This window comes from Gobio gobio (assembly GCF_949357685.1).
Source record: "Gobio gobio genome assembly, chromosome: 1".
NCBI classification, from domain to species: Eukaryota; Metazoa; Chordata; class Actinopteri; order Cypriniformes; family Gobionidae; genus Gobio; species Gobio gobio.
The window spans coordinates 79481044-79507533 of NC_137097.1; the positions used below are offsets into that span (position 1 = coordinate 79481044).

A 26490-nucleotide genomic window follows, 5' to 3' on the forward strand; every position below is an offset into this window, starting at 1 on the left:
TTCTATCAATGTCAGCTTTACTTGGGTTCAAATCATTCTCCTTTAAATCACACTGGGACACGCAGTGTTTTTACGAGATGATATACACACCGGCAAGCTTTAACTGCTTAACATTAGCACAGGGAAGATATAGCTCTTCGAATTACAGTGGAACACGCACTGAATTAGCTATAAATAAGGCTTTAATACATCGATCAAGGAACACGCTTGATCTGACCGCGCTGTGAGGAGATTATTCCTCGCAGGGTATTTCAATTTATGCAGTTTAAGTTCGTTCAGTTCTCTGGCTGACTGATATACGTATAACGTTAGCTATTTAATGACACTGGAACACGCAATGACATCAATTCGGCTATAAACGAGGCATTCTAGAAATTAAGGAACACGCTTAATTCTTACCTTATCGTCTAGTGTGAGATCTCAGATCTTAAATTACTCTAATGCAGTTTTAGAACAGGGACAGACTTGGGTTACACAGCGTTCCTCATTCATTCAACACAGCTTTCAAATAGGCGCGCGCGCAGCTTGCGTCACGAGCGCGCGCACACACAGACAGACGCGTCTAGCGGTCTGATCTCTCAAAATGTAATTCAAAGATAAAATCTCGATTTATATGCTTATAATTTAGGTTAAACTGCCCGCAGCATTCTCCACCAAAACTGTAGCGACTATGAGTCAGATAAAATAATAACTCAACGGGGAACTGAATTAAAATGAAAGACTCGAATGACACTATGTAGTATAAATAATTCAGAATTAATGTTTACACCTTAACTTATTCGTCCGCCGATATGTAAGGACTTAAAGGGGGCTCTGTTAAAGGGAAACATGTATATTTAGCTCAAATGAATGAATTTAATGAATTCATAGGGAATTTTGAGAGTCTATTTTACAGCCGAGCAAATGACTCTTCTAGCGTTCATTTGAACGGGCCGTAAATATCAACTCTGCAGCGGATATTAATATCCGAACAATAGTGAAACACTATTTAACAGCCAGGTAACTTAGATCGGCAGTTCAAGACATTAAATTGATAAACACATAACACAAGAACAGTTATCTTTGAATACAAACGGAACTTTATTGATTAATCTAACACATCAAACTAATATCTAACATAAACACACACGCTCGCACATTCACACGTTGCAGAAAGGAAGAAGGTGAGGAAAGAATAAGTTCTAAGAGAGAGAAATTATGAAATCCTAAGCAATCTATGCATTTATGAAACATGACCTGAAGAAACCATTGATCAGTAATTTAACCTCCTATCGTTTCTTAGGCAGGGTTATTACATTTGATCTAATGCACCAGTTCAGCTTGGAATCAAAAAGGCGTTACTTGCGTTTGGGTTTCGCGTGTCATCTTACAAAGGGGGATTCCCTTCTCCTGGCTGTACAGGGATTTTCCCGGATCTTTGATTCGCTGAAGGTCTGGTTGACGTCTGTGGAAGCCGAACACGTGGGGTGTTGGCGGCTGGATGAAAGTCTTATGGGCGTTGTTTGAAGTTGGAGCGCGCTGTTAGAAACTCGTTGTTGAGAGACTTTTACGGCGAAACTTAACAGACCCGAGACTTAGCGGAAATAAAATAAACTTTAAGTAAAAGAAAGGAAAGTGAGAGAAAAGCAGATGGCCTGAACGAAATCGTTGTTAACCCATTTTCTCTGATGTTGGTCTGTCACGATCGTCAGATCGTCTCCTGGGAACTCCGTTCCGAACTCTCTCTGGTCATACTGCTAGGACTGAGCTCATCTCTGAACTGCGAACAGGCCGCGAACCAGCTCGAACCGAACTGGAACCGAACTTGAGCTGAACTCTGCACTGCTTCTGGTCTGAACTGTACAGAACTGTAGAGAACTGTAGACAGAACCGTACACAGAACTGTAGACAGAACTGCAGACAGAACCGTACACAGAACTGACCACAGAACTGGAGACAGAACTGAGAACTGAACTTGAGAACAGAACTGAAAACAGAACTGAAAAACAGAACTGAGAACTTTTCGTTCGTGTTCTGAGACTAAACTCAAACATTTGCCCATCCCCTGGATGGGTTCTGGCCAATTAGGCTTCAGGGGTGACTGTGTCTCCACCCCTCCCACAAAATTAGGTTATCTCTAGAATTTAGTTTCCTGCTCTTAAGCAGAGAGTAAATTTAGACCTAATTTCTTACTATAAGGACATGATCAATTCTATAAAGATTTCATTCAGCTCATCTGTTGGATTATACCCATACGAACGCACCGGTACCAAACACGATGCTTTTTCATCCACTCATTCAATAGTTACATAATTGCATGAATTGTGAGTAATATACATGCCTAATAGTCTAACTAACGTGTATTAGTTGTAAACACACTAACAAGCTACGTCGAAGGCTATTTGAAATGAAAAAGTCCAATAATCCGTGATTTGCTGCACTCCATATGTGACAGTTTCTGTGAGCTTACTTGGAGTTTTTTAGCTGTGTCGTGGAGTTCATTTACCGGTCATTGCAAAGACAGAGGTCTGGTTGTTTCTTTGTCTTGTGACAACCACGAGCCCTTTGTCCTCTTTTAACTGAGTTTGGTGGCGAGTCCATAGGAAGTCAGAACTAGTAGCTCCGGGCAGAAACAAACCCCCCATCTCACTCGTGATGATGATGGTTTCCTGGAGCTGCATTGTGCTTTGTTGAAAAGGATGTTAATTTGATCGAATCATTGGAAGATTAACTCATCTATATGTCTGCGTCCATAATTGCTACAGTAGGTTTGAATGTGTGTAACAAAAAGCTGAGAAAATAGTGTTTTTATGGAAGATTAAATGTGGATCAGATTCAGAGTGATGATCAAGCACAGATATATGGAGTTCATCAACACCAAAGCTTCAGTCTCACACCCGTTACAGCTCAGGCCCAGGACACTAGGGGCAAATCAACACTTTCGGCTTTTTTTAGTACAGAAATGTTATTTTCTAGTACAGAATTTTCATTTATTTTGTATATTTTAGTGATTTTCTATTGTCTTTTATTGACATCTTTCCACGGTTGATCGATCGAATACATGAGAAATTATTTATTGTTACACATCATTTATTGTAATAAAAGTCACAGAAGTTGAAATCTGAGATTGGTTTCATATCACAAGTAACCTGCACTGTCTCATCTGTGCCTGTGATGTTTTTCAATGCGTGAGATGATGGATGTTTGGCGTGAGAACATTCGAGAACTGTGTAAATGGTGTATTCTGAGGCTGCGTGAGAGTTGGCGGCTGGATTCATAGGCTAGAATGCACACTGGACAAGATCGCAATGTTAAAGAAGTAAATGCTTCTTTCAGTGAGATGAAATAAAAAAATTAATTGCCAGTAGCAAATTAAATTTTGGGGTGGCACCCGGGCTGGCCAATCAGATGTTGGATCAAATGTAGCCTGTTTCAACAGCACTGAACATAAATAATGAAATATGATCTCACACTATTGAACTTTACAGAGTTTAATGAATGAGTTATGGAGTTATTTCCTCTTACTCTTTGTGCCATCACTTCCTGGACTTTGCGGTTTCTTCTGAAGTTCAGATTTCTGTGTTTCTGGTTCTTTCTTCTTCTTCTCTTCTTCTCTTTTCTGTGTTTCCCACTGCACTCGTTTTGTCTCATATTCAGCTTTAAGTTTCTCTTTTTCTGTTGTTACTTTCTCTTTTTCTTGCTTCAGTTGCTCAGTTTTATTTTTAAATGTCTTCTGTTCTTGTCTCATCTCTTCTTCTGTTTCTCTGAGTGTGTCCATCAGGATCTTCATCTGTTGTTCTTGTTTCTCTCTCTCCATCTCTCTGAACATCTTGCATGAGTAGAAACTCCCTCCGTTTGCCTTCACCATGTTGTCTATCTTCTCCAGAAGATCACACACCTGTGTTCGGGTCTCCAGTCTGATTATTATTGAACACATGGAATCTGTTTCCACACGCTTCAATCAGCTTCATCAAAGCAGATCCAGGTTTTCCCAAACACTGATCAATGGTTTTCCTCTTCAGAGTTTATTTCTTAGAAACACTTTAATAATCCGTCCAGCAGTGGAAGACTGTTATTCTACACAGAACTGTGGAACTGTTGATCTTTGGTTAACCAATCAGAGGTAAGGGGTGTTTCATGCCCACCCACATGTGGAAATCGAATATTCAAACCATTTAATTCAAAACATTTTCTATCCCTTGGCTTTAAAAGATCGCTCCAGTCCTGGTTGAAGGAGGGCCGCCGCTTCTCCTTCTCTCTTGCACCGTTTTGATGTTTTGTTTCCTTATGCATGACACCTCATATCTCATGTTGCATACATTCTAATTTTTCAACCTAACACATATACTGACTTTATTTAACTTACTTTGTTCATTCTTTATCTTTAACAAACATATTTCTTTATTCGAACTAATCCGCATGGTCTTCCCTTGCTGTTTACATAGCCTGGAAGAGGCAGAATGTAACAATATAAACAAATATTAATATATTGTTATTGTTATATATTCACGAGGCCAGCCACCAAATTGCTATCAAACATACTTTACTGGTGTTCAGATCACATATTGATTACATCACATTCCACACGTGCAAACCACATCACGTGACTTAAATACCCTCTTTCCGGGCATCCCAACCAATGACTGCACATCATACATATATACACATTATCCCAAATACACCACATTTCCTCCCCCATCAAAAATCATACCCCACATTATCAGTCCAAAAGCACCACATTTGATCAAAGTCTCAATTCCTAAAACGCTGTGGTAATTTAATAGTCCGTTTAGAGCGACGTAGACCCCCTGGACTCGGAATCAGAGGTTCCGTTGGTTCAAAAGGCACCTCAGAGTCAAATGTACCTGGAATTCCAGCAAATCCAGAATCTTGATCATTGAGTTCAGCATTTTGAGCTTGATCCGTAGATTCAGCAGATTGAGCAGTCTTCTTTTCATTCGGTGGCATTGGAATCTCTGAGGACGAAGTGCGTGGTCTCAATTGATCACCATGCCGTCTATAGACAGTATCCGATGCTGGATCACGTACCTTGTACGAAACAGGTCCTGTCTGTTGTGTAACCACTCCAGATAACCACTTCGGATCTCCTCCCACTGTACTTCGCAGGAACACAGAATCATCCACAGCAAAGGATCTCTCTCTAGCCCGATAGTCATGTTGATTTTTCTGCAAATACTGTTTTCTGCGAACCGTCTCATGAATGTTTGGTTTCAGGAAGTCCAGCCTGGTGCGGATGTGTCTCTTTAAAAATAAATCAGATGGTGACTGACCTGTGGTACAATTAGGAGTTGTGCGATAGCGCAATAAAAATAAAGATAGTCTATCATCAATGCACATTTGCTCATTAGTCAATTTCTTCATACCCCTCTTGAATGTCTGGACATATCTTTCTGCCAATCCATTGGTTGCTGGGTGGTTTGGTGCACTTCTGGTATGCATAATACCATTCTGCTTCACAAATCTTTGGAATTCATCAGAAGTAAAAGTAGTTGCATTATCAGTCACGATTTGCTCAGGTAATCCATATGCAGAAAACAATCTTTTCAATCTGGTAATAGTAGCTTGAGAAGTAATCTGTGTCATACGAAAAACTTCCAACCACTTAGAATGAGCATCAACAATGATCATAAACATGTTGTTCAAGAACGGCCCAGCAAAATCCACATGCAACCTTTTCCAACACTCACCCGGGAATTCCCAAGGATGAAGAGGAACGTGACTTGGCATTCTTTGCTCTTGCTGACAGATTTGACACTCCTTGCAAACTCTCTCTATATCCGTATCAATTTTAGGCCACCACACATATTTACGAGTCAGAGCTTTCATTTTAACAATGCCAGGGTGTCCTGAGTGAATTTCCTGTAACACTGATTTTCGAAATTTGAATGGTACAATCACTCGTGTGCCCCATAGCAGACATCCCTGCTCAACTGACAGTTCATCTCTTTTCGCATAGAATACTTTAAAATCATCTGACACTTCAATTGGCCAACCTTCCATGACATAACGAAAAACTTTAGAAAGTTCTTGATCTGTTCTTGTCACTTTGGCAATCTGTGCTGCATTTAGAGGAGCTTCTTGAAGATGGTTTGTCAAAAGTGTGTTGATCTTTGCTGAAATGGCTTCTGTTCCTACATCTGTAATTTCAGGTAATGGAATTCGTGACAAGCCATCTGCATTTCCATGATCTTCTGCCTTGCGATACATGATATGATAATCATATGCAGACAAGATTATCGCCCACCGCTGGATGCGAGCGGCAGCCATCATTGGGAAATGCTTATGTTCACCAAACAGAGTCACTAATGGTCTATGATCAGTTATCAAATTAAAGGATCTTCCCCAAAGATACTGATGGAATTTTTTTACTCCATAGATCACACTCAACGCTTCCTTCTCAATCTGTGAATATTTCTTTTCAGCAGGGGACAACGTACGTGAAGCATATGCAATGGGATGTTCGTCACCATTTGGCATGATGTGCTGAAGCACCGCTCCAATTCCATAAGCGGAAGCATCACATGCTAAAGTCAAAGGCAGTTGTGGATCATAATATACTAACACTTGGTCACTGGTGAGCAATTCTTTACACCTACTGAAAGCGCCTTGTTCCTTTTTCCCCCAGCACCAAACAGTTTGTTCTTTCAACAGTCTATACAGTGGTGCCAACACTGTGCTCTGCTGGGGTACAAAGCGTCCATAATAATTTACCAGACCTAAAAAGGCTCGTAGTTCCTTCACATTTGATGGTGCTGGCGCATCTTGAATAGCTTTTACTTTGTCTTTTGTTGGATACACCCCTTTTTCATCGATCACATGGCCCAGGTACTCAATTCGTGTTTGTCCCCACTCACATTTACATTTCTTTACTCTTAAGCCTGATTCTTGAAGACGCTGTAAGACTTTGCAAATGTTTGTTAGATGTTCTTGCTCATCTTTACCCGTGATCAACAAATCGTCCAAATACACAATCACTTTCAGATCTTTCATCAAATTTTCCATTATTCGTTGAAAAATGGAAGGGGCTGAACTGATGCCAAAAGCAAGACGATTATACACATATAATCCCTTGTGAGTGTTGATTGTCGTATACTTCTTAGAATCATTATCCAGTACGACTTGTTGATATGCCTGCGCCAAGTCAATCTTGGAAAACAACTTCCCTCCACTCAAGGTAGCTAACACTTCCTCGATCCGTGGCAAGGGATACACTTCAGTATTGGCAGCTTGATTAACAGTGACTTTGTAGTCTCCGCATAAGCGAATTGTGGAATCTTTTTTTATAACAGGAACCACTGGAGCAGCCCACTCGCTGTATTTTACTGGGGATATAACATTAGCTTTTTCCAGTCTATCAATTTCCTTCTCCACACGTTCTTTCATAGCAAAAGGAAGAGGACGACTTTTAAAAAACTTGGGTGGCACATCTGGTTTCACTGAAATAGTGGCTTTAATGTCCTTTAGAGTGCCCAGCTCATCCTTAAAGACTTCACTATATTTGTCCAGCACTTCTTGGATAGACCCAGGCTGCTTACTCACATATCGAATTATCTTCCAATTCAGTTTTACTTTCTGAAGCCAGTTTCTCCCACACAGGTTTGGACCATTCCCTTTGACTACAATCAATGGTAACTCATTCACTTGATCCTCATATTGTACAGTAGCTGTGAATTGACCCAATACTGGAATGCATTCACCGGTGTAGGTCTTTAACTTGACCCTAGCTCCCTCCAGTGGCCAATGAGCAAACGATCGTCTATACTCTTGTTGTGAAATTATGCTTACAGCCGCTCCTGTATCAATTTCCATCAATAAATCCTGCTGATTCACAGTAAAATTTACTCGGAAAGGCTGTTTCTCAGTATCACTTAACATGGAAAACATTTCCAGCTCCGGCTCTTCAGCATACATATAAGCTGTCACTTTGTGCTTGTTCTGTTGTTCAGCATATCTGTTGGGATGTGACTTCATTTTAACTTTGCAAGCTCTCTTTATATGCCCAATCACTCCACAATTGTGACATTTAGAGTTTTTAAAATAACACTCCTGTGCATTATGGTTTTTTCCTTTACAACGATAGCATTGTCTCTGGTTATCAACAGTCTTTGCATTTACCTTATGCACTGTTGTCGCTGAATCCTCTGTTTTCCTCAGTTGCTGCGTATCTCGATCTGCGGTTTCCATACTGTGAGCAACTTCAAGTGCCCGTGCAAAAGTGAGTGTGTCTTCCGAAAGCAATCTTCGTTGACATGCTTCACTTCGGATTCCGCTAACAAAACGATCCCGTAGAGACTCATCCAAACTTGCCCCAAAGTCACATTTAGATGCACATTGTTTCAGTTCAGCAACATACTGGGACACAGTTTCATGGGGCTTTTGAACACAACGCTGAAATCGGAAACGCTCAGCTATTATCAACGGCTTTGGTTCAAAATGTGCCTTCAGAATATTCACAACTTCTTCAAACGTTTTATCCTTTGGCTTCGCAGGCTGAACCAGATTCCGTAGTAATCCATATGTGGACGCTCCCACAGCACTAAGCAAAGTCGCTACTTGCTTCGCATCATCCACATCATTTGCAATCATGAACAATTCCGCTCGTTCAATATATGCAGACCAGGACTCATTTTCCGGTTTATACTCATCCAATCTTCCGATTTGCGCCATGTCTTCTCATACTTTATCCTCGTCGCCAATTTATGTTATATATTCACGAGGCCAGCCACCAAATTGCTATCAAACATACTTTACTGGTGTTCAGATCACATATTGATTACATCACATTCCACACGTGCAAACCACATCACGTGACTTAAATACCCTCTTTCCGGGCATCCCAACCAATGACTGCACATCATACATATATACACATTATCCCAAATACACCACAGTTATATATTGAAAATCACACGAATAATGTATTAAATTAATTATGAATGAAACATTTATTTACATGACTTACAATATAACAACATAACAATATAACTGATTCTTCTGTGCTAACTCTTTGATTTTTATTCTCCATTTCACTCCGTTTTTCTTCTGTTTCACGTCTGACTCTGTTCTCTTGAGCTTTCACATACATCAGAAGGGAATATGGTGTAGTCTTCATCTTCTCTATATAATCCAGCAGTTCTGGGAGCTGTCTCGAGTCTTCAGGTTCCTTTAGCCCCATCACTCTGTACTGACCTCCACAGAGCTTGATTAACCTCTGAGATTCTGGGCTGGATTTGATAAAATCTGTTTCAAATCCATCAGCAGTGAGCTCTGTGGTGAAGAGCAGTATTAAGTGCTCTCTGGAGTCAAATATCTTCTGGATCTTCTCTATTTCTGCTTTGTCTTCATCAGTCAGAGAACCAACAGGAACAATGAGGAGGAAAACATGAACTCCAGGATCACAGAGAGACACACAGTGGAGAGTCTGAAGCCCGGGTTATACTTCACTTTCCAGGCCGGACACGTCACACACGCAGCCATGTCCGCGCGTCTTTCCTCCGTGTGACAAAATTACGTCATGCGGACGGTGCACGAACGTGGAAAGCCGAAGTATACCCGGGCCTTAACGCATCACTTCCTCCTCTGAGAGCTGATTGAGAGCTGGAAGCTCCACCAGACTGATCAGACGTCCATGAATCTTCTCCTCTCTCTTCACAAACTCTCCACTGCTTGCTTTCTGATGTGAAGGATTCATCTTTTCCCCTTGAATCAGTTTTAATAAAGAGTTCTTCAGTGTTTCATCACTTCCACACAGCAAGATGTACATGACATTTGTCATGTTGAGATGATCAACAACAAAGTATGTTACTAGAGCATTTCAGTCAGACTAACACGTTTACATCACATTTCAAAAGTGGAATAATTACTTTAGTCTAATTGAAATCAAATGTAATGATCTGCTGTGCTGCAAAAACAGGATGAGATGGGGCACAATGGCCAAACCATTGCTTTAAGATATAAATGATGTCCTCTCTTAACACAACTCACCCCATGTGGGATAAAAACATCAGTGGTTCAGACCACAGTATAACACCACTCAAAACTTTCTGACAAGCTGTTGATCAGATGTTCATCAGAAACAATTCCTCTGAGTGCTTACAGTGGGCTTGCACCTTTAAACCACTGTGAGCCGCGGCCATTCCCCTGTGTGCCTCGGCACTTGTTGGAGTGGTTCTCTCTTCTCTCTATCACTAAAAGAGCAACACGGTTTGACCCTGCGTCTTTTTCAAGATGTCATTCAAACCGTGTGTTTCTGGATGCCGTCGGTATCTATCTCCAGTTGACGGGCACAATCGCTGTCTCTTGTGTTTGGGCATTCAGCACGCAGAGGCGGCTTTCGTGGATGACTCATGTTCGCACTGCGCGAACATGACCATCGCAGTGTTATGATCTCGTCTCCAATACCTCATACGGGGTGGAATCCCATTGTGCATCCCCCGATCTAGTGGTCCTCCCGCTGCAAAGCAGAGGGCTGCTACTTTGGCTGATGCCTTTGGGGGAGATCTGAGGGTTACTGTGAGGGCACTCCCGCTGGGTCACCAGACTCCTCGGGCCCCTCCCCTCTCAGCTGCGCCGGTAGAGCTTCCGGTAGAGCTTCCGGAAGAGCGCGCTGGTCCATCCCATGGGGGGCCAGCCGTTTCTTTTGGGGCTCCTTCTGAGGATATGTTATCGATAGCTGCATCGGGGGACGAGCTAATGGACTCCGGAGATGAAGATGCGGCTGCGTTGCCCCCTTCGGGTGTGGTAGCGTTGCCCGTATCTGATCCGGAGCTCGCGGCTATGCTTTCCCAGGCCGCCGCGAGTGTCGGGCTCGAGTGAAAACCTCCACCGTGTCCCGAACCCTCGCGGCTGGACGATTGGTGTTACGGGACGGACCGTGCTGGTTCTCAGCGCCCCGCCCCAGTACCTTTCTTTCCGGAAGTGTATCAGGAGCTCACAAAGTCGTGGACAGCGCCTTACAACGCTAGTACACGATCGACTGACTCCTCCGTCCTCACTACCCTCGATGGTGGCGCAGCTAAGGGTTACGTGGAGGTCCCCCCAGTCGAGCGGTCGGTTTCGATGCAACTGTGTCCTAAGACCGCTGCGTCTCCCCTCCCGGGCATGTAGGTTCTCGTCCAACCTATCGGGCAGAGCCTACACAGCCTGCGGAGAAGCTGTGTCATCTTTGCATGCCATGGCGCTCCTGCAGGTCTACCAGGCCAAAGCGCTCAAGGAACTGCACGAGGGTAGTTCCGACCCAGGGGTTATGCAGGAACTGCGTACCGCGACGAACCTCGCCCTCCGGGCGACGAAAGTCACCGCACGCACCCTGGGTCGGGCGATGTCCACTCTGGTGGTCCAGGAGCGCCACCTTTGGCTGAACCTGGCAGATATGCGTGAGACCGACAAGGTGCGGTTCCTCAACGCCCCCGTCTGCTAGGCCGGCCTCTTCGGCGACGCCATCGAGAACTTCGCCCAGCAGTTCTCGGTGGCCCAGAAGCAGACGGAGGCCATCAAGAACATCCTGCCCCGACGACCCGCTGCTGCCTCCACCCAGTCGTCGGCCGCAGCACCTCCGTCTGCTCGTCGCAGAGGGCGTCCTCCTGCGGCTGCCTCCGCCCCTGCCAAGCCAAAGCAGCAGCCTCCACAATCGGCGAAGCAGGGTGCCAGTCGTAAGGGGGGCGCCCAACCCATGTCGGGGCCTGCGAAGTCGGCAGGCAAGCGCAAGGGCAAGCGGCCCTGACGCGGGGAGTCCAGGGAGAAGAGGAGCTGCTCCAGGGGAGATGGTGTCCGCACCTCTCCTCCCCCCGGAGGAGGACCGGGGGGAGAATGTCAACGTGGCTGATTTTCAACATCTGCCGCTTGCCCTCCGGGGTCCAGCGGTACCCACATTCTCAATAAAAGAGCAGTTTCCTCCCTCCCTGAGCTCCGAGAGGGACAGGTTGGCAGTGTGCGACTCCCCCGGGCCTTGCCACTCCTTTCCTCCCCTCTCACCCCTCGCCAGGGGGCAGCAGTGTGGGCACTAAGGACGCCCCCGGGCCTCCTCACCCACAGTCTGCCCCACCTGGAGTACTCAGACAACACTCCGGGCCTCCCGAGTCGGGTCTGAGTGCTCCAACCCGCTGCCTCACCCCCGGTACGTCTGTGGTGCCGATGATCCCCCTTGTTCGGTCTCTGGGGGCCTGGCTTGGCCTCCCCAGACCGTCTCGCTGGCTCATCTGTACCATCAGACTCGGCTATGCGATTCAGTTTGCACGCCGGCCTCCCAAGTACAGGGGCATCCTCTTCACCTCAGTGCGGAGCAAGGATGCCCATGTCTTGCGGTCAGAGATCGATGTCCTGCTGGCGAAGGGCGCGGTCGAGCCGGTTCCTCCAGCCGATATGAGGTCGGGGTTCTAGAGCCCCTACTTCATTGTACCCAAGAAAGGGGGTGGGTTAAGACCAATCTTGGACCTGCGCATTTTGAATCGGGCCCTGCACAAGCTCCCGTTCAAAATGTTAACGCAGAAACGCATTTTCCAGTGCATCCGTCCCCAAGATTGGTTCGCAGCGATCGACCTGAAGGACGCGTACTTTCATGTCTCTATCCTTCCTCGACACAGACCGTTCCTGCGCTTTGCGTTCGAGGGGAGGGCATATCAGTACAAAGTCTTGCCCTTCGGGCTGTCCCTGTCGCCTCGCGTCTTCACGAAAGTCGTAGAGGCAGCCATTGTTCCGCTCAGAGAACGCGGCATTCGCTTACTCAACTATCTCGATGACTGGCTTATTCTCGCCCAGTCTCGGGAGCAGTTGTGCGAACACAGGGACATGGTGCTCAGTCACCTCAGCCTGTTGGGACTTCGGGTCAACCGAGAAAAGAGCAAACTCTGTCCCACGCAGAGGATCTCTTATCTCGGTATGGAGTTGGATTCGGTCAACCGGACGGCGCACCTCACTCCAGAGCGCGTCCGGTCAGTGTTGAACTGCTTGAATACGTTCAAAGGCAGGACAGCGGTCCCTCTGAAGTTCTTTCAGAGGCTCCTGGGGCATATGGCATCTGCAGCCGCGGTAACGCCGCTCGGATTGCTTCATATGAGGCCGCTTCAACACTGGTTACACGCCCGAGTCCCGAGATGGGCGTGGCAGCGCGGTCAGTACCGGGTCTCAGTTACTCCTTACTGTCGCCAAACCTTCAGCCCGTGGTCGGACACCTCGTTTCTACGGGCCGGTGTGTCCTTAGAACAGGTGTCCAGGCATGCTGTGGTCTTCATGGATGCCTCGTCCACGGGCTGGGGGGCCACATACAACGGGCACGCAGTTTCGAGTCTGTGGACGGGACCCCAACTGAGTTGGCATATCAATTGCCTAGAGCTTCTGGCGGTACGTCTTGCACTGGCCCGGTTCAAGAAACCGCTCCAGGGCAAACACGTACTGGTCCGTTCGGACAGCACTGCAGCCATTGCGTACATCAACCGACAGGGTGGTCTACGCTCCTGTTGCATGCTCCGGCTTGACCGCCATCTCCTCCTGTGGAGTCAGAAGTTTGTGAGGTCACTTCGTGCCATTCATATCCCAGGTGCGCTGAACCAGACAGCCGACGAGCTCTCTCGTCAGTCGACACCTCCAGGCGAATGGCAACTCCACCCCCGGAGAGTCCAGCTGATATGGGACCACTTCGGGGTTGCACAGGTAGACCTGTTCGCTTCCCCGGAGTCGACCCATTGCCGGTGGTACTACTCCCTGACCGGAGGTACCTTAGGCTCAGATGCACTGGCGCACAGCTGGCCCCGGGACCTACGCAAATATGCGTTTCCCCCAGTGAGCCTTCTCGCACAGACACTGTGCAAGGTCAGGGAGGACGAGGAGCAGGTCTTGTTAGTTGCGCCCTATTGGCCCAACCGGACCTGGTTCCCCGAACTTGCACTCCTCACGACAGCCCCTCCCTGGCCGATTCCCCTGAGGAAGGACCTTCTTTCTCAGGGACGGGGCACTCTATGGCACCCGCGTCCAGACCTCTGGAAACTCCATGTCTGGTCCCTGGACGGGACGCGGAGGTTCTAGTTGGCCTGCCACAAGCTGTGACAGACACCATTGCCCCCTCTACGAGGCGCCTCTATGCTCTGAAGTGGAACCTGTTCGTCGTCTGGTGTTCTTCCCGCTGGGAAGACCCCCGAAGGTGTTCGATTAACGCCGTGCTTTCCTTCCTGCAGGATGGGTTGGAGCGAAGGCTGTCTCTCTCCACCCTCAAAGTGTACGTTGCAGCAATTGCGGCGTATCACGATGCAGTAGACGGTAAATCCGTGGGTAAGCACGACTTAATCGTCAGGTTCCTCAGAGGTGCGAGGAGACTGAATCCTCCTCGTTCTACCTCGATACCCTCTTGGGATTTAGCCCTGGTGCTTAAAGCTCTCCAGGGTCCTCCATTTGAGCCTTTACAGTCAGTTGAGCTAAAAATCCTGTCCATGAAGACAGTCCTCCTGACCGCATTGGCCTCAATCAAGAGGGTAGGGGACCTGCATGCACTTTCGGTCGACGAATCGTGCCTGGAATTCGGGCCGGCCAACTCTCACGTTGTCCTGAGACCCTGGCCTGGATATGTGCCCAAGGTTCCTACCACTCCCTTCCGGGACCAGGTAGTGAACCTGCAAGCGCTGCCTTCGGAGGAGGCAGACCCAGCCCTAGCTTTGTTATGTCCCGTCCGCGCTCTCCGCGTTTACGTTGACCGGACTCAGAGCTTCAGATCCTCACAGCAGCTCTTCGTCTGTTACGGAGGTCAGCAGAAGGGAAAGGCTGTCTCCAAGCAGAGGTTGACCCACTGGATAGTGGATGCCATCGTCTTGGCGTACCTTGCCCGTTCGGGGTGCGAGCACACTCAACAAGGAGTGATGCTTCATCCTGGGCGCTGGCTCAAGGTGCCTCGCTGACAGACATTTGTAGAGCTGCGGGCTGGGCGACACCTAACACGTTCGCTAGATTTTATAGCCTCCGTGTAGAGCTGGTATCTTCCCGCATCCTCGCCCCCCAGGGCCAGTAGCGCTAAGTACCCGTTCTAGTGTCGGCTTGCAACGCCACTCCCGCCCTCTGGGCCGGATATGTGTGTCCATTGTCTCCAGTTGTGTTCCCCGGAAACGGCTAACCCTGTTGAGCTCCTCCGTCACCCCTGCGGTGCCAGACGTTGCGGCCGTCTGGCGCCAGGCCTGCACCCGTATGCTTGTGGAACGTGTGTAGGCTGGGTTCCATATGTTGCGGTCCCCTAACGGCTACCCCATATGTGTATTATCAACGGTACCAGCTACCCTACTCGGTTAGCCCCGTGTCTTTCCCTCGACAGAGCCCGCTCTGTCGTCTCTGGGTGTGTTCTTCCCCCCCTGGGACCAGGTTGGGTCCGCCCCAGAGACTTCCATAGTTGCACTACCCTGTTAGGTTAGTCCTTATGCGTATTTCCACCTCTCCTTCCATTGAAGGATGGGGCTCTGCAGCGTACCATCTCCCGAGACAGGCACGCTTTCCCAGCGTTATCCAATAGTCACGCTGAGTGGGTCTTGCAGGAACAGCAGTGACTGTCCTTCCCTGCCGGGAGCCCTGACTCCCACTCCAACATAGGAGTGGTTCAGCGAGCTCAGGCAGGGCGCTGGAAGGGACAGCATCCCTGGCGTGTTGGTAGGGATCCCAATTTGTCGGTCAGTTCCGACATACGTCGAACGTGACCGACTGAAAGGGAACGTCTCGGTTACGTATGTAACCCTCGTTCCCTGAAGGAGGGAACGGAGACGTACGTCCCATCGCCAGGTGCTGTGCTTCAGCTGAAGGCCCGAGCCACACTTCTCGGCTCCTCAGTTGAAAACGATATGCGGTACTTCCACTTCCGTATTTATACCTGCAACGCGGGGCGGCGCGTGGAATGCGTGAACCGCATGCCAATGTTTATTGGCTCGTTTTTAATACACTCAAAGTAGATTGGTCTCTGAAACAGATCCCAATTTGTCGGTCAGTTCCGACGTACGTCTCCGTTCCCTCCTTCAAGGAACGAGGGTTATATACGTAATCCGAGACGGAACTTATAAAGGGGACAAATCAGGCAGGTGAAGAGGGAACAACAGGTGGGGCAAATGAAACCAATAATGAGATAACAAGAGGGGCGGGTCAGGACAATAGACCGGAGACATGACGTAACCAAAACATGACAACCCAAAGCACATGGCTAGAAAATAAACAAAACACCACATGTGCTCAACAAGACAAGACAAATATGTGACAATTTCCCATGGGTCAAATGCTTTATTCCAGTATTCAGAACCTGAGAGCAAACCCACAGCAGCAAACACTGATATTCATTTGACATATGAAGACATGTTTATGAAGAAGAATTCATGATAATGCAGCATAAAACAGATCATTTAACCCTTAATTGAACCAATTAATTGTCTTTATTGAACTATAAACCTCCCTCTCATTCATTTTTTAAAGGTAGATACAAACTTTCTTCGTATTCCTCAATCAATGAATTGATTAATTGAATATATTAAACAATATAACAAGAAAAAAAGAATTATAAAAGAATGTCTGTTTGATCATTTTTTTGTAAAAGTTGTATAGGGTCTCTAGTGACCCAATGTATGTACTAGAGTAAGTATTTTTTTCTGCACAACAATAATTGAATCTTTGATGACTGAATAAGTGCAATCATCTTTTTGAAGTGATGTTCCACTCATAGTCACCGCAGGCAGAAAACAAAAGAATAGGAAGTATCATCAGTAAAACAGAGATTTAATGCAGAGCAAGAACTGAACACAAATCAAATATTTTGATGGTGGATCTGGTGAAGAAGCTGTCAGCGATTAAAATGTTGATTTTGAAGATGTTAAAAGTATAGTTTTGATGGTTGAGATTGTGAATATGAGCCAGATACTGAATGTACTGGGGAAATAAGCTCTGATGAGATGATATCTGCTCAAATTAAACCCTTCCAATTTCTAAAAGGAAACAAATCACTTTATTTTATTATTTTCTAATTGATATCAAAATATTAATAGTGGCAGTTAGAGGCGCATCCAGATATAGTCTCACTAAAGACCCGAATAAATAATAATGATTGGGGGTTTATGGGTTATTCTCAATGATTTAAGGATTATTTCTAACATGCATTAGAAAAAGTATGAAACGCCATTTTTTAAAATAGAAAACATAAGCTATAATATTTTACATCATTTAGTTTGACAGTGTTGGTGTAGAACTACTACTGTTGGTTTATGGTTAACAGAAAAAAAGTTATAAAATAATTCAGAAAAAGTATATGACTCACCCTTGACTGCTTTGTTCCATGTACTTTGCTGAAAGACATTTGATTCTAATTAAAACCTGATAAGATGATGACACTGGCAATAATGGCATAAGTGTATAAAGTATACCTCAAAACTCACTCTCATGAAACAGCATACACTCACCTAAAGGATTCTTAGTAACACCTGTTCAATTTCTCATTAACGCAATTATCTAATCAACCAATCACATGACAGTTGCTTCAATGCATTTAGGGGTGTGGTCCTGGTCAAGACAATCTCCTGAACTCCAAACTGAATGTCAGAATGGGAAAGAAAGGTGATTTAAGCAATTTTGAGCGTGGAATGGTTGTTGGTGCCAGACGGGCCAGTCTGAGTATTTCACAATCTGCTCAGTTACTGGGATTTTCACACACAACCATTTCTAGGGTTTACAAAGAATGGTGTGAAAAGGGAAAAACACCCAGTATAAGGCAGTCCTGTGGGCCAAAATGCCTTGTTGATGCTAGAGGTCAGAGGAGAATGGGCCAACTGATTCAAGCTGATAGAAGAGCAACTTTGACTGAAATAACCACTCGTTACAACCGAGGTATGCAGCAAAGCATTTGTGAAGCCACAACACGCACAACCTTGAGGCGGATGGGCTACAACAGCAGAAGACCCCACCGGGTACCACTCATCTCCACTACAAATAGGAAAAAGAGGGTACAATTTGCACAAGCTCACCAAAATTGGACAGTTGAAGACTGGGAAAATGTTGCCTGGTCTGACGAGTCTCGATTTCTGTTGAGACATTCAGATGGTAGAGTCAGAATTTGGCGAAAACAGAATGAGAACATGGATCCATCATGCCTTGTTACCACTGTGCAGGCTGGTGGTGGTGGTGTAATGGTGTGGGGGATGTTTTCTTGGCACACTTTAGGCCCCTTAGTGCCAATTGGGCATGGTTTAAATGCCACGGCCTACCTGAGCATTGTTTCTGCCCATGTCCATCCCTTTATGACCACCATGTACCCATCCTCTGCTGGCTACTTCCAGCAGGATAATGCCCCATGTCACAAAGCTCGAATCATTTCAAATTGGTTTCTTGAACATGACAATGAGTTCACTGTACTAAAATGGCCCCCACAGTCACCAGATCTCAACCCAATAGAGCATCTATGGGATGTGGTGGAACGGGAGCTTCGTGCCCTGGATGTGCATCCCACAAATCTCCATCAACTGCAAGATGCTATCCTATCAATATGGGCCAACATTTCTAAAGAATGCTTTCAGCACCTTGTTGAATCAATGCCACGCAGAATTAAGGCAGTTCTGAAGGCGAAAGGGGGTCAAACACAGTATTAGTATGTGTTCCTAATAATCCTTTAGATGATTGTATATCACTATTCAATAATTTATTGAACATACTTCTTCATACCTGTGTTGTGACTCTGATGACGTCACTGTCTCTGGTGTAGTTGAGTTTCCCCATCGCTGCACATTTGATCTCATACTCCATCTCTGCTCTCAGATCAGTCAGAGTAACTGTGTGTTGATCCTTCAGCACAGGTTCAGATGTCCAAACTGTGTCCTGCTTCGGTTTATACAATAATCTGAGCTCCACTGTAGCAGGACATGATGGAGGAACCTTCAGAACCACAGTATGACCTATGACCTCTTCAGTGATTGGACAGGCTGGCTTGGATGGACGAGTAAAGCAAACAGCTTCACCGCATCCATGTTCATACAGGAGAATGCAGGAACCAGGATTATTCTCAATTTTCTTTGAGGAGACAATACATTTAGTGGATTGACTGTCATGTGACGTCATCAGCTCCTTAAACATGATTAAATTTTCTCTCATTTTCTCCCTGATGTGTCCAGAGAGCCACGTCAAGGTTCGAGGAGTCGATCCAGGATTCTTCCATGTTGTTTGAGCTTTCATGTAGTTCTCTTGTTCAGAAAGCAACTCATCTGGCTGCTCAAGGGAACTAAACGTGTAGCAAACCACATTCTCCACCTTAATATCTGACAACACTGTGTCTAAACTCATGTTCACTTCAGCTCCAAAGCCCAATAATTGTTGAAGAAACTCCCCAACTGTGTTTATTTCTTTTTCTTTCCCTGTGATCCACTCTATACGATCTTGTGTGTTAAATGGAGACTCTTCATGAGCTTGTAGAAGATTGGTCAAAGCACAAGACTCTTCTTTACAGGCTTGAATTGACCGGATCAGCGATTGACTCCTCTTGTTGAAATCTTGCCTGTAGATTTGACAGAATCGCTTCATATCTTCAATCTTCTTCCGAAATGCAGTAAATCCTTTTGTCCTGTTGTCTTTCAGAAGTTCACTACACTTGTGTTCAGTAAAGCTCAGATTTTCAATGACAGAGTCCGCTGCCATGATGAGCTTCTTCTCAATGACCCGCAGATGGATCACGTCACTGTCTCTGGTGTAGTTGAGTTTCCCCACCGCTGTACATTTGATCTCATACTCCATCTCTTCTCTCAGATCAGTCAGAGTAACTGTGTGTTGATCCTTCAGCACAGGTTCAGATGTCCAGACTGTGTCCTGCTTCGGTTTATACAGTAATCTGAGCTCCACTGTAGCAGAACATGATGGAGGAACCTTCAGAACCACACTCTGACCTTTGACCTCTTCAGTGACTGGACGGGCCGGTTTGGATGGAGGAGTGAAGCAAACAGCTTCACTGCATTCACTTTCATACAGGAGAATGCAGGAACCAGGATTATTCTCAATTTCTCTAGAGGACACAATGAACTTGGCTGGTTTGCAGTCTTTTGATTTGGTTAAGTTCTTAAATATCTCCAAATTGTTCCTCATGAACTTTATGACATTAGGAGTGAGCCAAGATGTTTGTTTTGAATCAGGGCTCTTCTCATCAAGTTCTCCTTGTGTTGAAAGACTCAGATAGGCATTTTGTTTAGCAAGGAGCACATCTGACCAGTCCAATGATGTGAACGTGTAACTGACCAGATTCCCGACCTCCAGATCCATCAAGATGGCATCTATGTTGATTTCTACCTCAACTTCTTTCAGCTGTCTGAGGATTGATTTAATAATATCAGACTCTCTTTCCCTTTCTTTCAGCCATTCTGCAAGATCACCTCCTCTGAATGGAGATGCATCATGTTCTTGTAGAAGATCATTCAGCGTGGTTTCCTTTATCATGTCTCCACGGATGTTTGGCAGCAGAGAACCGAGTTTCTTTATGAGTCTCAACTTGTACATGTAGCAGTTTTGCCTCATTTTCAGTATTGTATCATGAAATGCACCAAACGTCATAGCAGGCAAGTCTTTCATTAGGTCACTACATTTCATCTCAGTTGTATTTAAACTCTCCATCACTGATTCAATCTTTATGATTAGATTCATGCTGATGTCTCTTTGAAATTTTGATGCTCTTGAGTGAAGTTTGTCCAGAGGATAAAGCCAAACTCTCAGTGGAACCGCCAGCTTTTGGTTTTCTTTCAGCAATTTTGGAAGTTCAGCAAAAACCTTCAACGCATCTTCAAAAGAGGTCGGATTAGAAGGCAGCTGGAAGTCGCCGTAAAATGTACAAGTGAAGTTTTTGACAGTGTTTTTCTGATTGTCATTCACACTTAGATCAGCATCTAAGTGTGATCCACCCACTGAAACGATGCCTTGTAGTTTCTCAAGAGCCACTTTTACTTCTCCGTGTACTGTTTTTTTATCTTCATCAGATGAAACTTCTCTGTCAAACACAAAGCAAGCATCTGCTCCATACAGCACTCCTGTCACTACATGTGTAGCTATGTCACTATCATCATCAGGAATATTTTCAGAAGACAAATGGTTTGTGATCAGTTCCTCAAACCTGCTGGTTGAATGATAATGTAGCGTCAGTCTCTGCTGTTTGAAAGATGACTTGGTGTCTTTGAGATATTTTGCTGATCCACTGACTTGGATGAGATCACATAAAAGACTCAGTTTGAGTCCACCATCAATATTTAGTAATTTAGATTTGTCCTGAATGGAGTCTGAAGCGGTGACATTGAAAACTGTATTGATTTGGGAATGAGAGGAAATATTCTGCTGCAGCTGCTCTTTATTCCAAAGTCTTATCCCTGTAAAAGGACAAATATGAATATATTAGATTCACATTTCACATCTGAAACACATTCTGATGTTTATTAATAAAGTTTAAAACAGTGAAAGTGAAAATGTCATGTCATTATTTGTCTTGAATATAATATAAAGGCATTTATCGGAAAACTACAAACATTAATTTTTATTCCTAGATTGATTTGACTAAAATTCACCTGGTATTAATGCATCTTTTCTGCAGTCATACAGCATGCCGAGCTGGAAGGGTCTCCCAAGAGCTGCTGTTTCAATCACATCAACTCCCACTGAATCCATACTGTAGACAAACATCACAGGAGGAAAAACATTTATTTGTGCGGAGAAGCGTACTGACAGTGAAGGAGCGCGTTGAAGCCGTATGTAAGTGTTTTTTTGTGATTACTCAGGTTGCTGCATTTGCTCAGCATATTACACGCTAACAGGAGGATACAATTTGATTCTGTACTTATTTATCGATTTATAATTTTACTGGTTATGTTAATTGTATTTGAATTATAACCACGGCTGTTGAGCTGAGCCTTTGAGCTGAGCTGAGCTGAGCTGAGCCCTCACATCTCCTTCAAACCATCTCTCCTACACTCCTACCAGCCCTCACACATATCATCAACACATCTCTCAGCACCGGCATCTTCCCTACCACATTCAAGCAGGCTCGGATAACTCCACTGCTTAAGAAACCCACATTAAACTCTTCCCTCACAGATAACAACAGACCCGTTTCTCTCCTACCATTCATAGCAAAAACACTTGAACGAGTTGTTTTCAATCAGATTTCATCTTTACTCTCACAGAATAATCAGCTGGACATCAACCAATCAGGTTTCAAAAGGGGCCACTCCACAGAGACTTGATTACTGTCGGCCACCGAAGCCCTGTGGATTGCAAAAGTTGATTCCAAATCATCAGTCCTTGTCCTCCGCGATCTATCTGCTGCCTTTGACACGGTCAATCATCAGATTCTTCTGTCCACCCTTTCATCACTGGGCATCACAGGGATTCCACTCCACTGGTTTGAGTCCTATATCACAGGTAGGTTTTTCAAGGCTGCCTGGAGAGGGGAGGTTTCCAAAGCACATCAGCTGACCACAGGGGTTCCTCAGGGCTCATGCTTGGACCTCTCCTCTTCTCCATTTACACTACATCATTAGGACCCATCATACAGGCACATGGCTTCTCATACCACTGCTATGCTGATGACACTCAGCTCTACCTTTCATTCCAACCAGATGACACCACAGTAGCTGCACGAATCTCCAGCTGTCTGGCAGACATCTCGGCATGGATGAAAAAACATCACCTGCAGCTCAACCTGGCAAAGACTGAACTGCTTGTCTTCCCTGCCAATCCGACAATACAACATGACTTTGCCATCCAGCTAGGTTCATCTCGGATCACCCCTTCAGGGTCGGTCAGAAACCTTGGCGTTATCTTTGTCAACCAGCTGTTCTTTCCAAGACCACATTTCAGAGACAGCTCGCTCATGCAGGTTTGCGCTCCACAACATCAGGAAGATCAGACCATTCCTAACAGAGCATGCAACACAGTAGTATTGCTTGCAGTAGTATTGCTTGACTACTGCAATACGCTTCTGGCTGGACTTCCATCATGTGCAATCAAAACACTCCAAATGATCCAGAACGTAGCAGCACATCTTGTCTTTAACGAACCCAAAAGGGCCCACGTCACACCACTCTTCAACTCTTTGCACTGGCTACCACTCGCTGCTCGCATCAAGTTCAAGGTGTTTATGCTCACTTACAGATCCACCACGAGCGCCGCTCCTGCATACTTTGACTCGCTCCTACAAGTTTACACCCCCACCAGAAGCCTTCGTTCAGCCAAGGAGCAACGGCTTGTGGTACCATCACAGAGAGGCAGAAAATCCCTCTCCAGAACATTTACATTCACCGTTCCCTGCTGGTGGAACGATCTTCCCACCTCCATCCGAATTGCAGTATCACTGACAACATTCAAATGACAGCTGAAAACTCAGCTCTTCCTCGAGCACTTAACCTTAACTTAAAAAAAGAAAAGAAAATCCTTTTCCTCATGTTCCTTCTATTTTCCTCTACTTCTTCCCTGCCCTAGAGTGTGATGCTCTGTGCAATGTCCAAAACGTAGTACTTCAGGCACTTTCTGTGTTTCGCTGCCTCCTCATGACGGATCGCTTCCTGTACTCCTCAGTTGTAAGTCGCTTTGGATAAAAGTGTCTGCTAAATGCAGAAATGTGAATATAAATGCGTAAGACTGGTTTCCATTTAGTCTCGCCTGGGAGCCTAATCACCTCCAAGAGGTAACTAAATGAGCCAATGAACATTGGCCAGTGAGATTTCACACCCACCCAGACATATGGGTATAAATTAGATTTATTTATAAATCGGGTATACATTTTTCTTCACAGAGCCCCCGAGACCAGTGGACCCGGGACCCGACCACTGGTGGTGGTAGATACTATCACTCAAGCTAGAGCCTCCTCTACTAGGTGCGCTTATGCTTTGAAGTGGGGTCTGTTCGTTCTGGGGGAAGACTCCTGGAAATGCCCGATCGGCTCTGTTCTTTCCTTCCTTGGAGCAGCGGCTGTGTAAGTTGCCGCCATCGCAACACATCACGTTGCTGTTGATGGCAGGTCACTGAGAAAGCATGACCTGGTTAACAGGTTCCTGAGAGGCACCAGGAGGTTAAAACCTCCCATACCACGCCACATCCCTTCTTGTCTCACGTCATCCTGAGACCCTGGCCCGGATATATGCCCAAAGCTCCCACCACTCCCTTTAGGGACCAGGTGGTGAATTTTCAGTGCTTTGCAAGCACTGCCCCTGGAGGAGGCATGCCCGGTCGGTCAGCCCTGGGCTAGATGCCAATATGCTGTTATTCCCCCTCAGTAATCCCATATGTGTATTGTCCATGATACAGTTTCCCAGTCAGTAGACCTGTGTCTTTCCCTGGGCAGTTCTGAACCTACCGCAGAGATCTTCCATATATAGCACTGCCCCACGGGTTAGTCCATAAGTATAGCCACCACAAATTACCTCCCTTCTGGCAGGGTGTGGTACCCGTGGCGTCCTTCTCCATTGGACTACGTATGTTTCCCCAGCATTAACAACACTGGTAAAAACAATGGAAATTGAGATCTGAAGCACTCGTCCCCGTGAAATGTCACAATATACTAGAAACAGCAGCTACGACCGTCCCCACAGTAAGTCCTGTCCCTTCCATTCCATTTGGTGTGAAGGACTATCCCTCGGGCTTACTTGGGGCGCTGGGTGGGTTACGACTGTGTAGAGGGAAGTTGCCAAAAGGGAACACAACAGCTTGCCAGCATCTGCATCTCCAACATTCGTAACATAGTTCAGTGGCTGTGGTGCTTTCCATAGGGACCTCATGACTTAATGCCGAACTGACTGAATGGGAACGTCTAGGTGGGAACGGAGACTTTACAAAATTCCATATTTAGTAGTTGTTTTGTGATAGAAGTAATATTGCAAAATAAATGTATACTTTTGTGACAGGAAAATGCATAAAAAATAAAATGGCGTTTGGGTCTCGCCTCACAGGAGCATACATTTTTTATATATATCAACTTCAAATTTGGAACATAACTTTAGACATATGGCTTTAATTTTGTAGCAATTTTAGAGTAAAAAATATTATGTAAAATATTTATTTTATATAAAATATAAACTTTATAGTACAGGATCTTCTTTACAGTAAACTTAAACTTTTTCATGCTTTCAATTTTTTAAAGGATTTGAAATCTGTATTCCAAAGCATTCATTAATTACAACAATTTAAGTTTGGATAGTGCATTTTCACATCTATGTTCAAAAAGGGGGATGACAGTTAAGGGGTTAAGCATGAAGCGTAAGTAAAATTGAAACTAAAATTCCAATAAATTAAGTGAACAGAAGCGCTATTAAAAGACCTGCACGCATTATAGCTTCGCCCATGCCTATACTAATCATCCAGCACACCCACAATCATATATACAACTACATCTTGTTTTGGTCTATTGATTATTATTGTTATTATTATTATTATTATCATTATTAGGGGTCCACCGAAATTTCGGCCACAAAAAATGTTCGGCCAAAAATGGCATTATCGGTTTCGGGCCAAAATAAAAAAAAAACAGCCAAAAACGTAAACCGAAAATGAATGTCACCCGCCTCTCCCATCAGTGCGCAAGTGTTTAGGTTTCACTCATGGTCGAGCTGTTATCACACGTCTGCATATCAAAGATTAAGCATGTTAGCGGTATGGAAGTGTCTGAAAGTTTCAGATGAGGACACCAAAGTTGCAATATGTTGCAATATGTTGTTTTGCACAGCAATTTAAAATGTAAGTACAAAATGGTTTACATGCAGCAGCAGAATAGAGGCCCACTGCCATTCTGGGATTTTGTGTTTTCATTACGCTATTGTTACCTTTATATAATGTTCTAATCATGACAAGAAAAGTGTTAATGTTCTTGAAATGTTTCAAATAAATGTTTACAAAAAAACATTATATTGTGAGTAAATAAACAGTAGGAGAGTAGAATGTGTTCTGATCACACTAAATTTAAATATTTAAGAGACATTTTAAATCACTATTATCCTATTTGAAAGGAAACTTCCTGTTTGATTGTTGAGAAACTAGACCCGGTACTTCAGCACTGTAATTTCTCAATCATCTTTTTTCCATAAATGTTAGGCTACTCTACGGTGTCTGATTTACCAATAATTAATCATATTAATATTATATTAATATCAGTTCTTCATAAGTGTATTCTGTGTTATAAACCATTTCCTGTTTACAAAATGTGTAGCGTGTATTTTAGCATGATCTTTTACTCACCTTCTCTGTTCAAAGAGTTGAAGTTGTCTGTTTTAGACTCAAGTATAAAACAAAGACTTTGCGTGCTCAGTGTCTGTCTTCCACAAGCTGGTCAGATAAGCTTTCACTGTAAATTCTTTGAAACTCCTCCCAGTTACAGACACGAACATGAATTGTATAAACCTTTTGATATTTGCCTGTAAAATTAAAAGACTTTGAGACTGTACTAGCGATGGATGAACATTAATCAATTAAATAATGAAGTTCATTAAATTATTTGAAAAGTGATTAGCCCTAGATTTAGACAAAGTGAAGGTTTTTTTATTT

The 26490-nt window shown here is 44.7% G+C and overlaps 1 protein-coding gene across 1 annotated transcript in view; it reads right to left on the reverse strand.

Moving 5' to 3' along the window:
* The window catches only part of LOC307126180 (uncharacterized protein), a 35571-nt gene extending 9303 nt beyond the window's left edge, over positions 1-26268 (reverse strand). The window contains exons 1-4 of the mRNA XM_079816593.1: positions 26185-26268; positions 21525-21625; positions 18658-21329; positions 17261-17288 (exon numbers count right to left, since the gene is read on the reverse strand). Coding sequence (XP_079672719.1) covers positions 17261-17288; positions 18658-21329; positions 21525-21624 — 2800 coding nt within the window. The 5' untranslated portion in view covers position 21625; positions 26185-26268. The remainder of the gene's footprint in view (positions 1-17260; positions 17289-18657; positions 21330-21524; positions 21626-26184) is intronic.
* Positions 26269-26490: the final 222 nt, after the last annotated feature.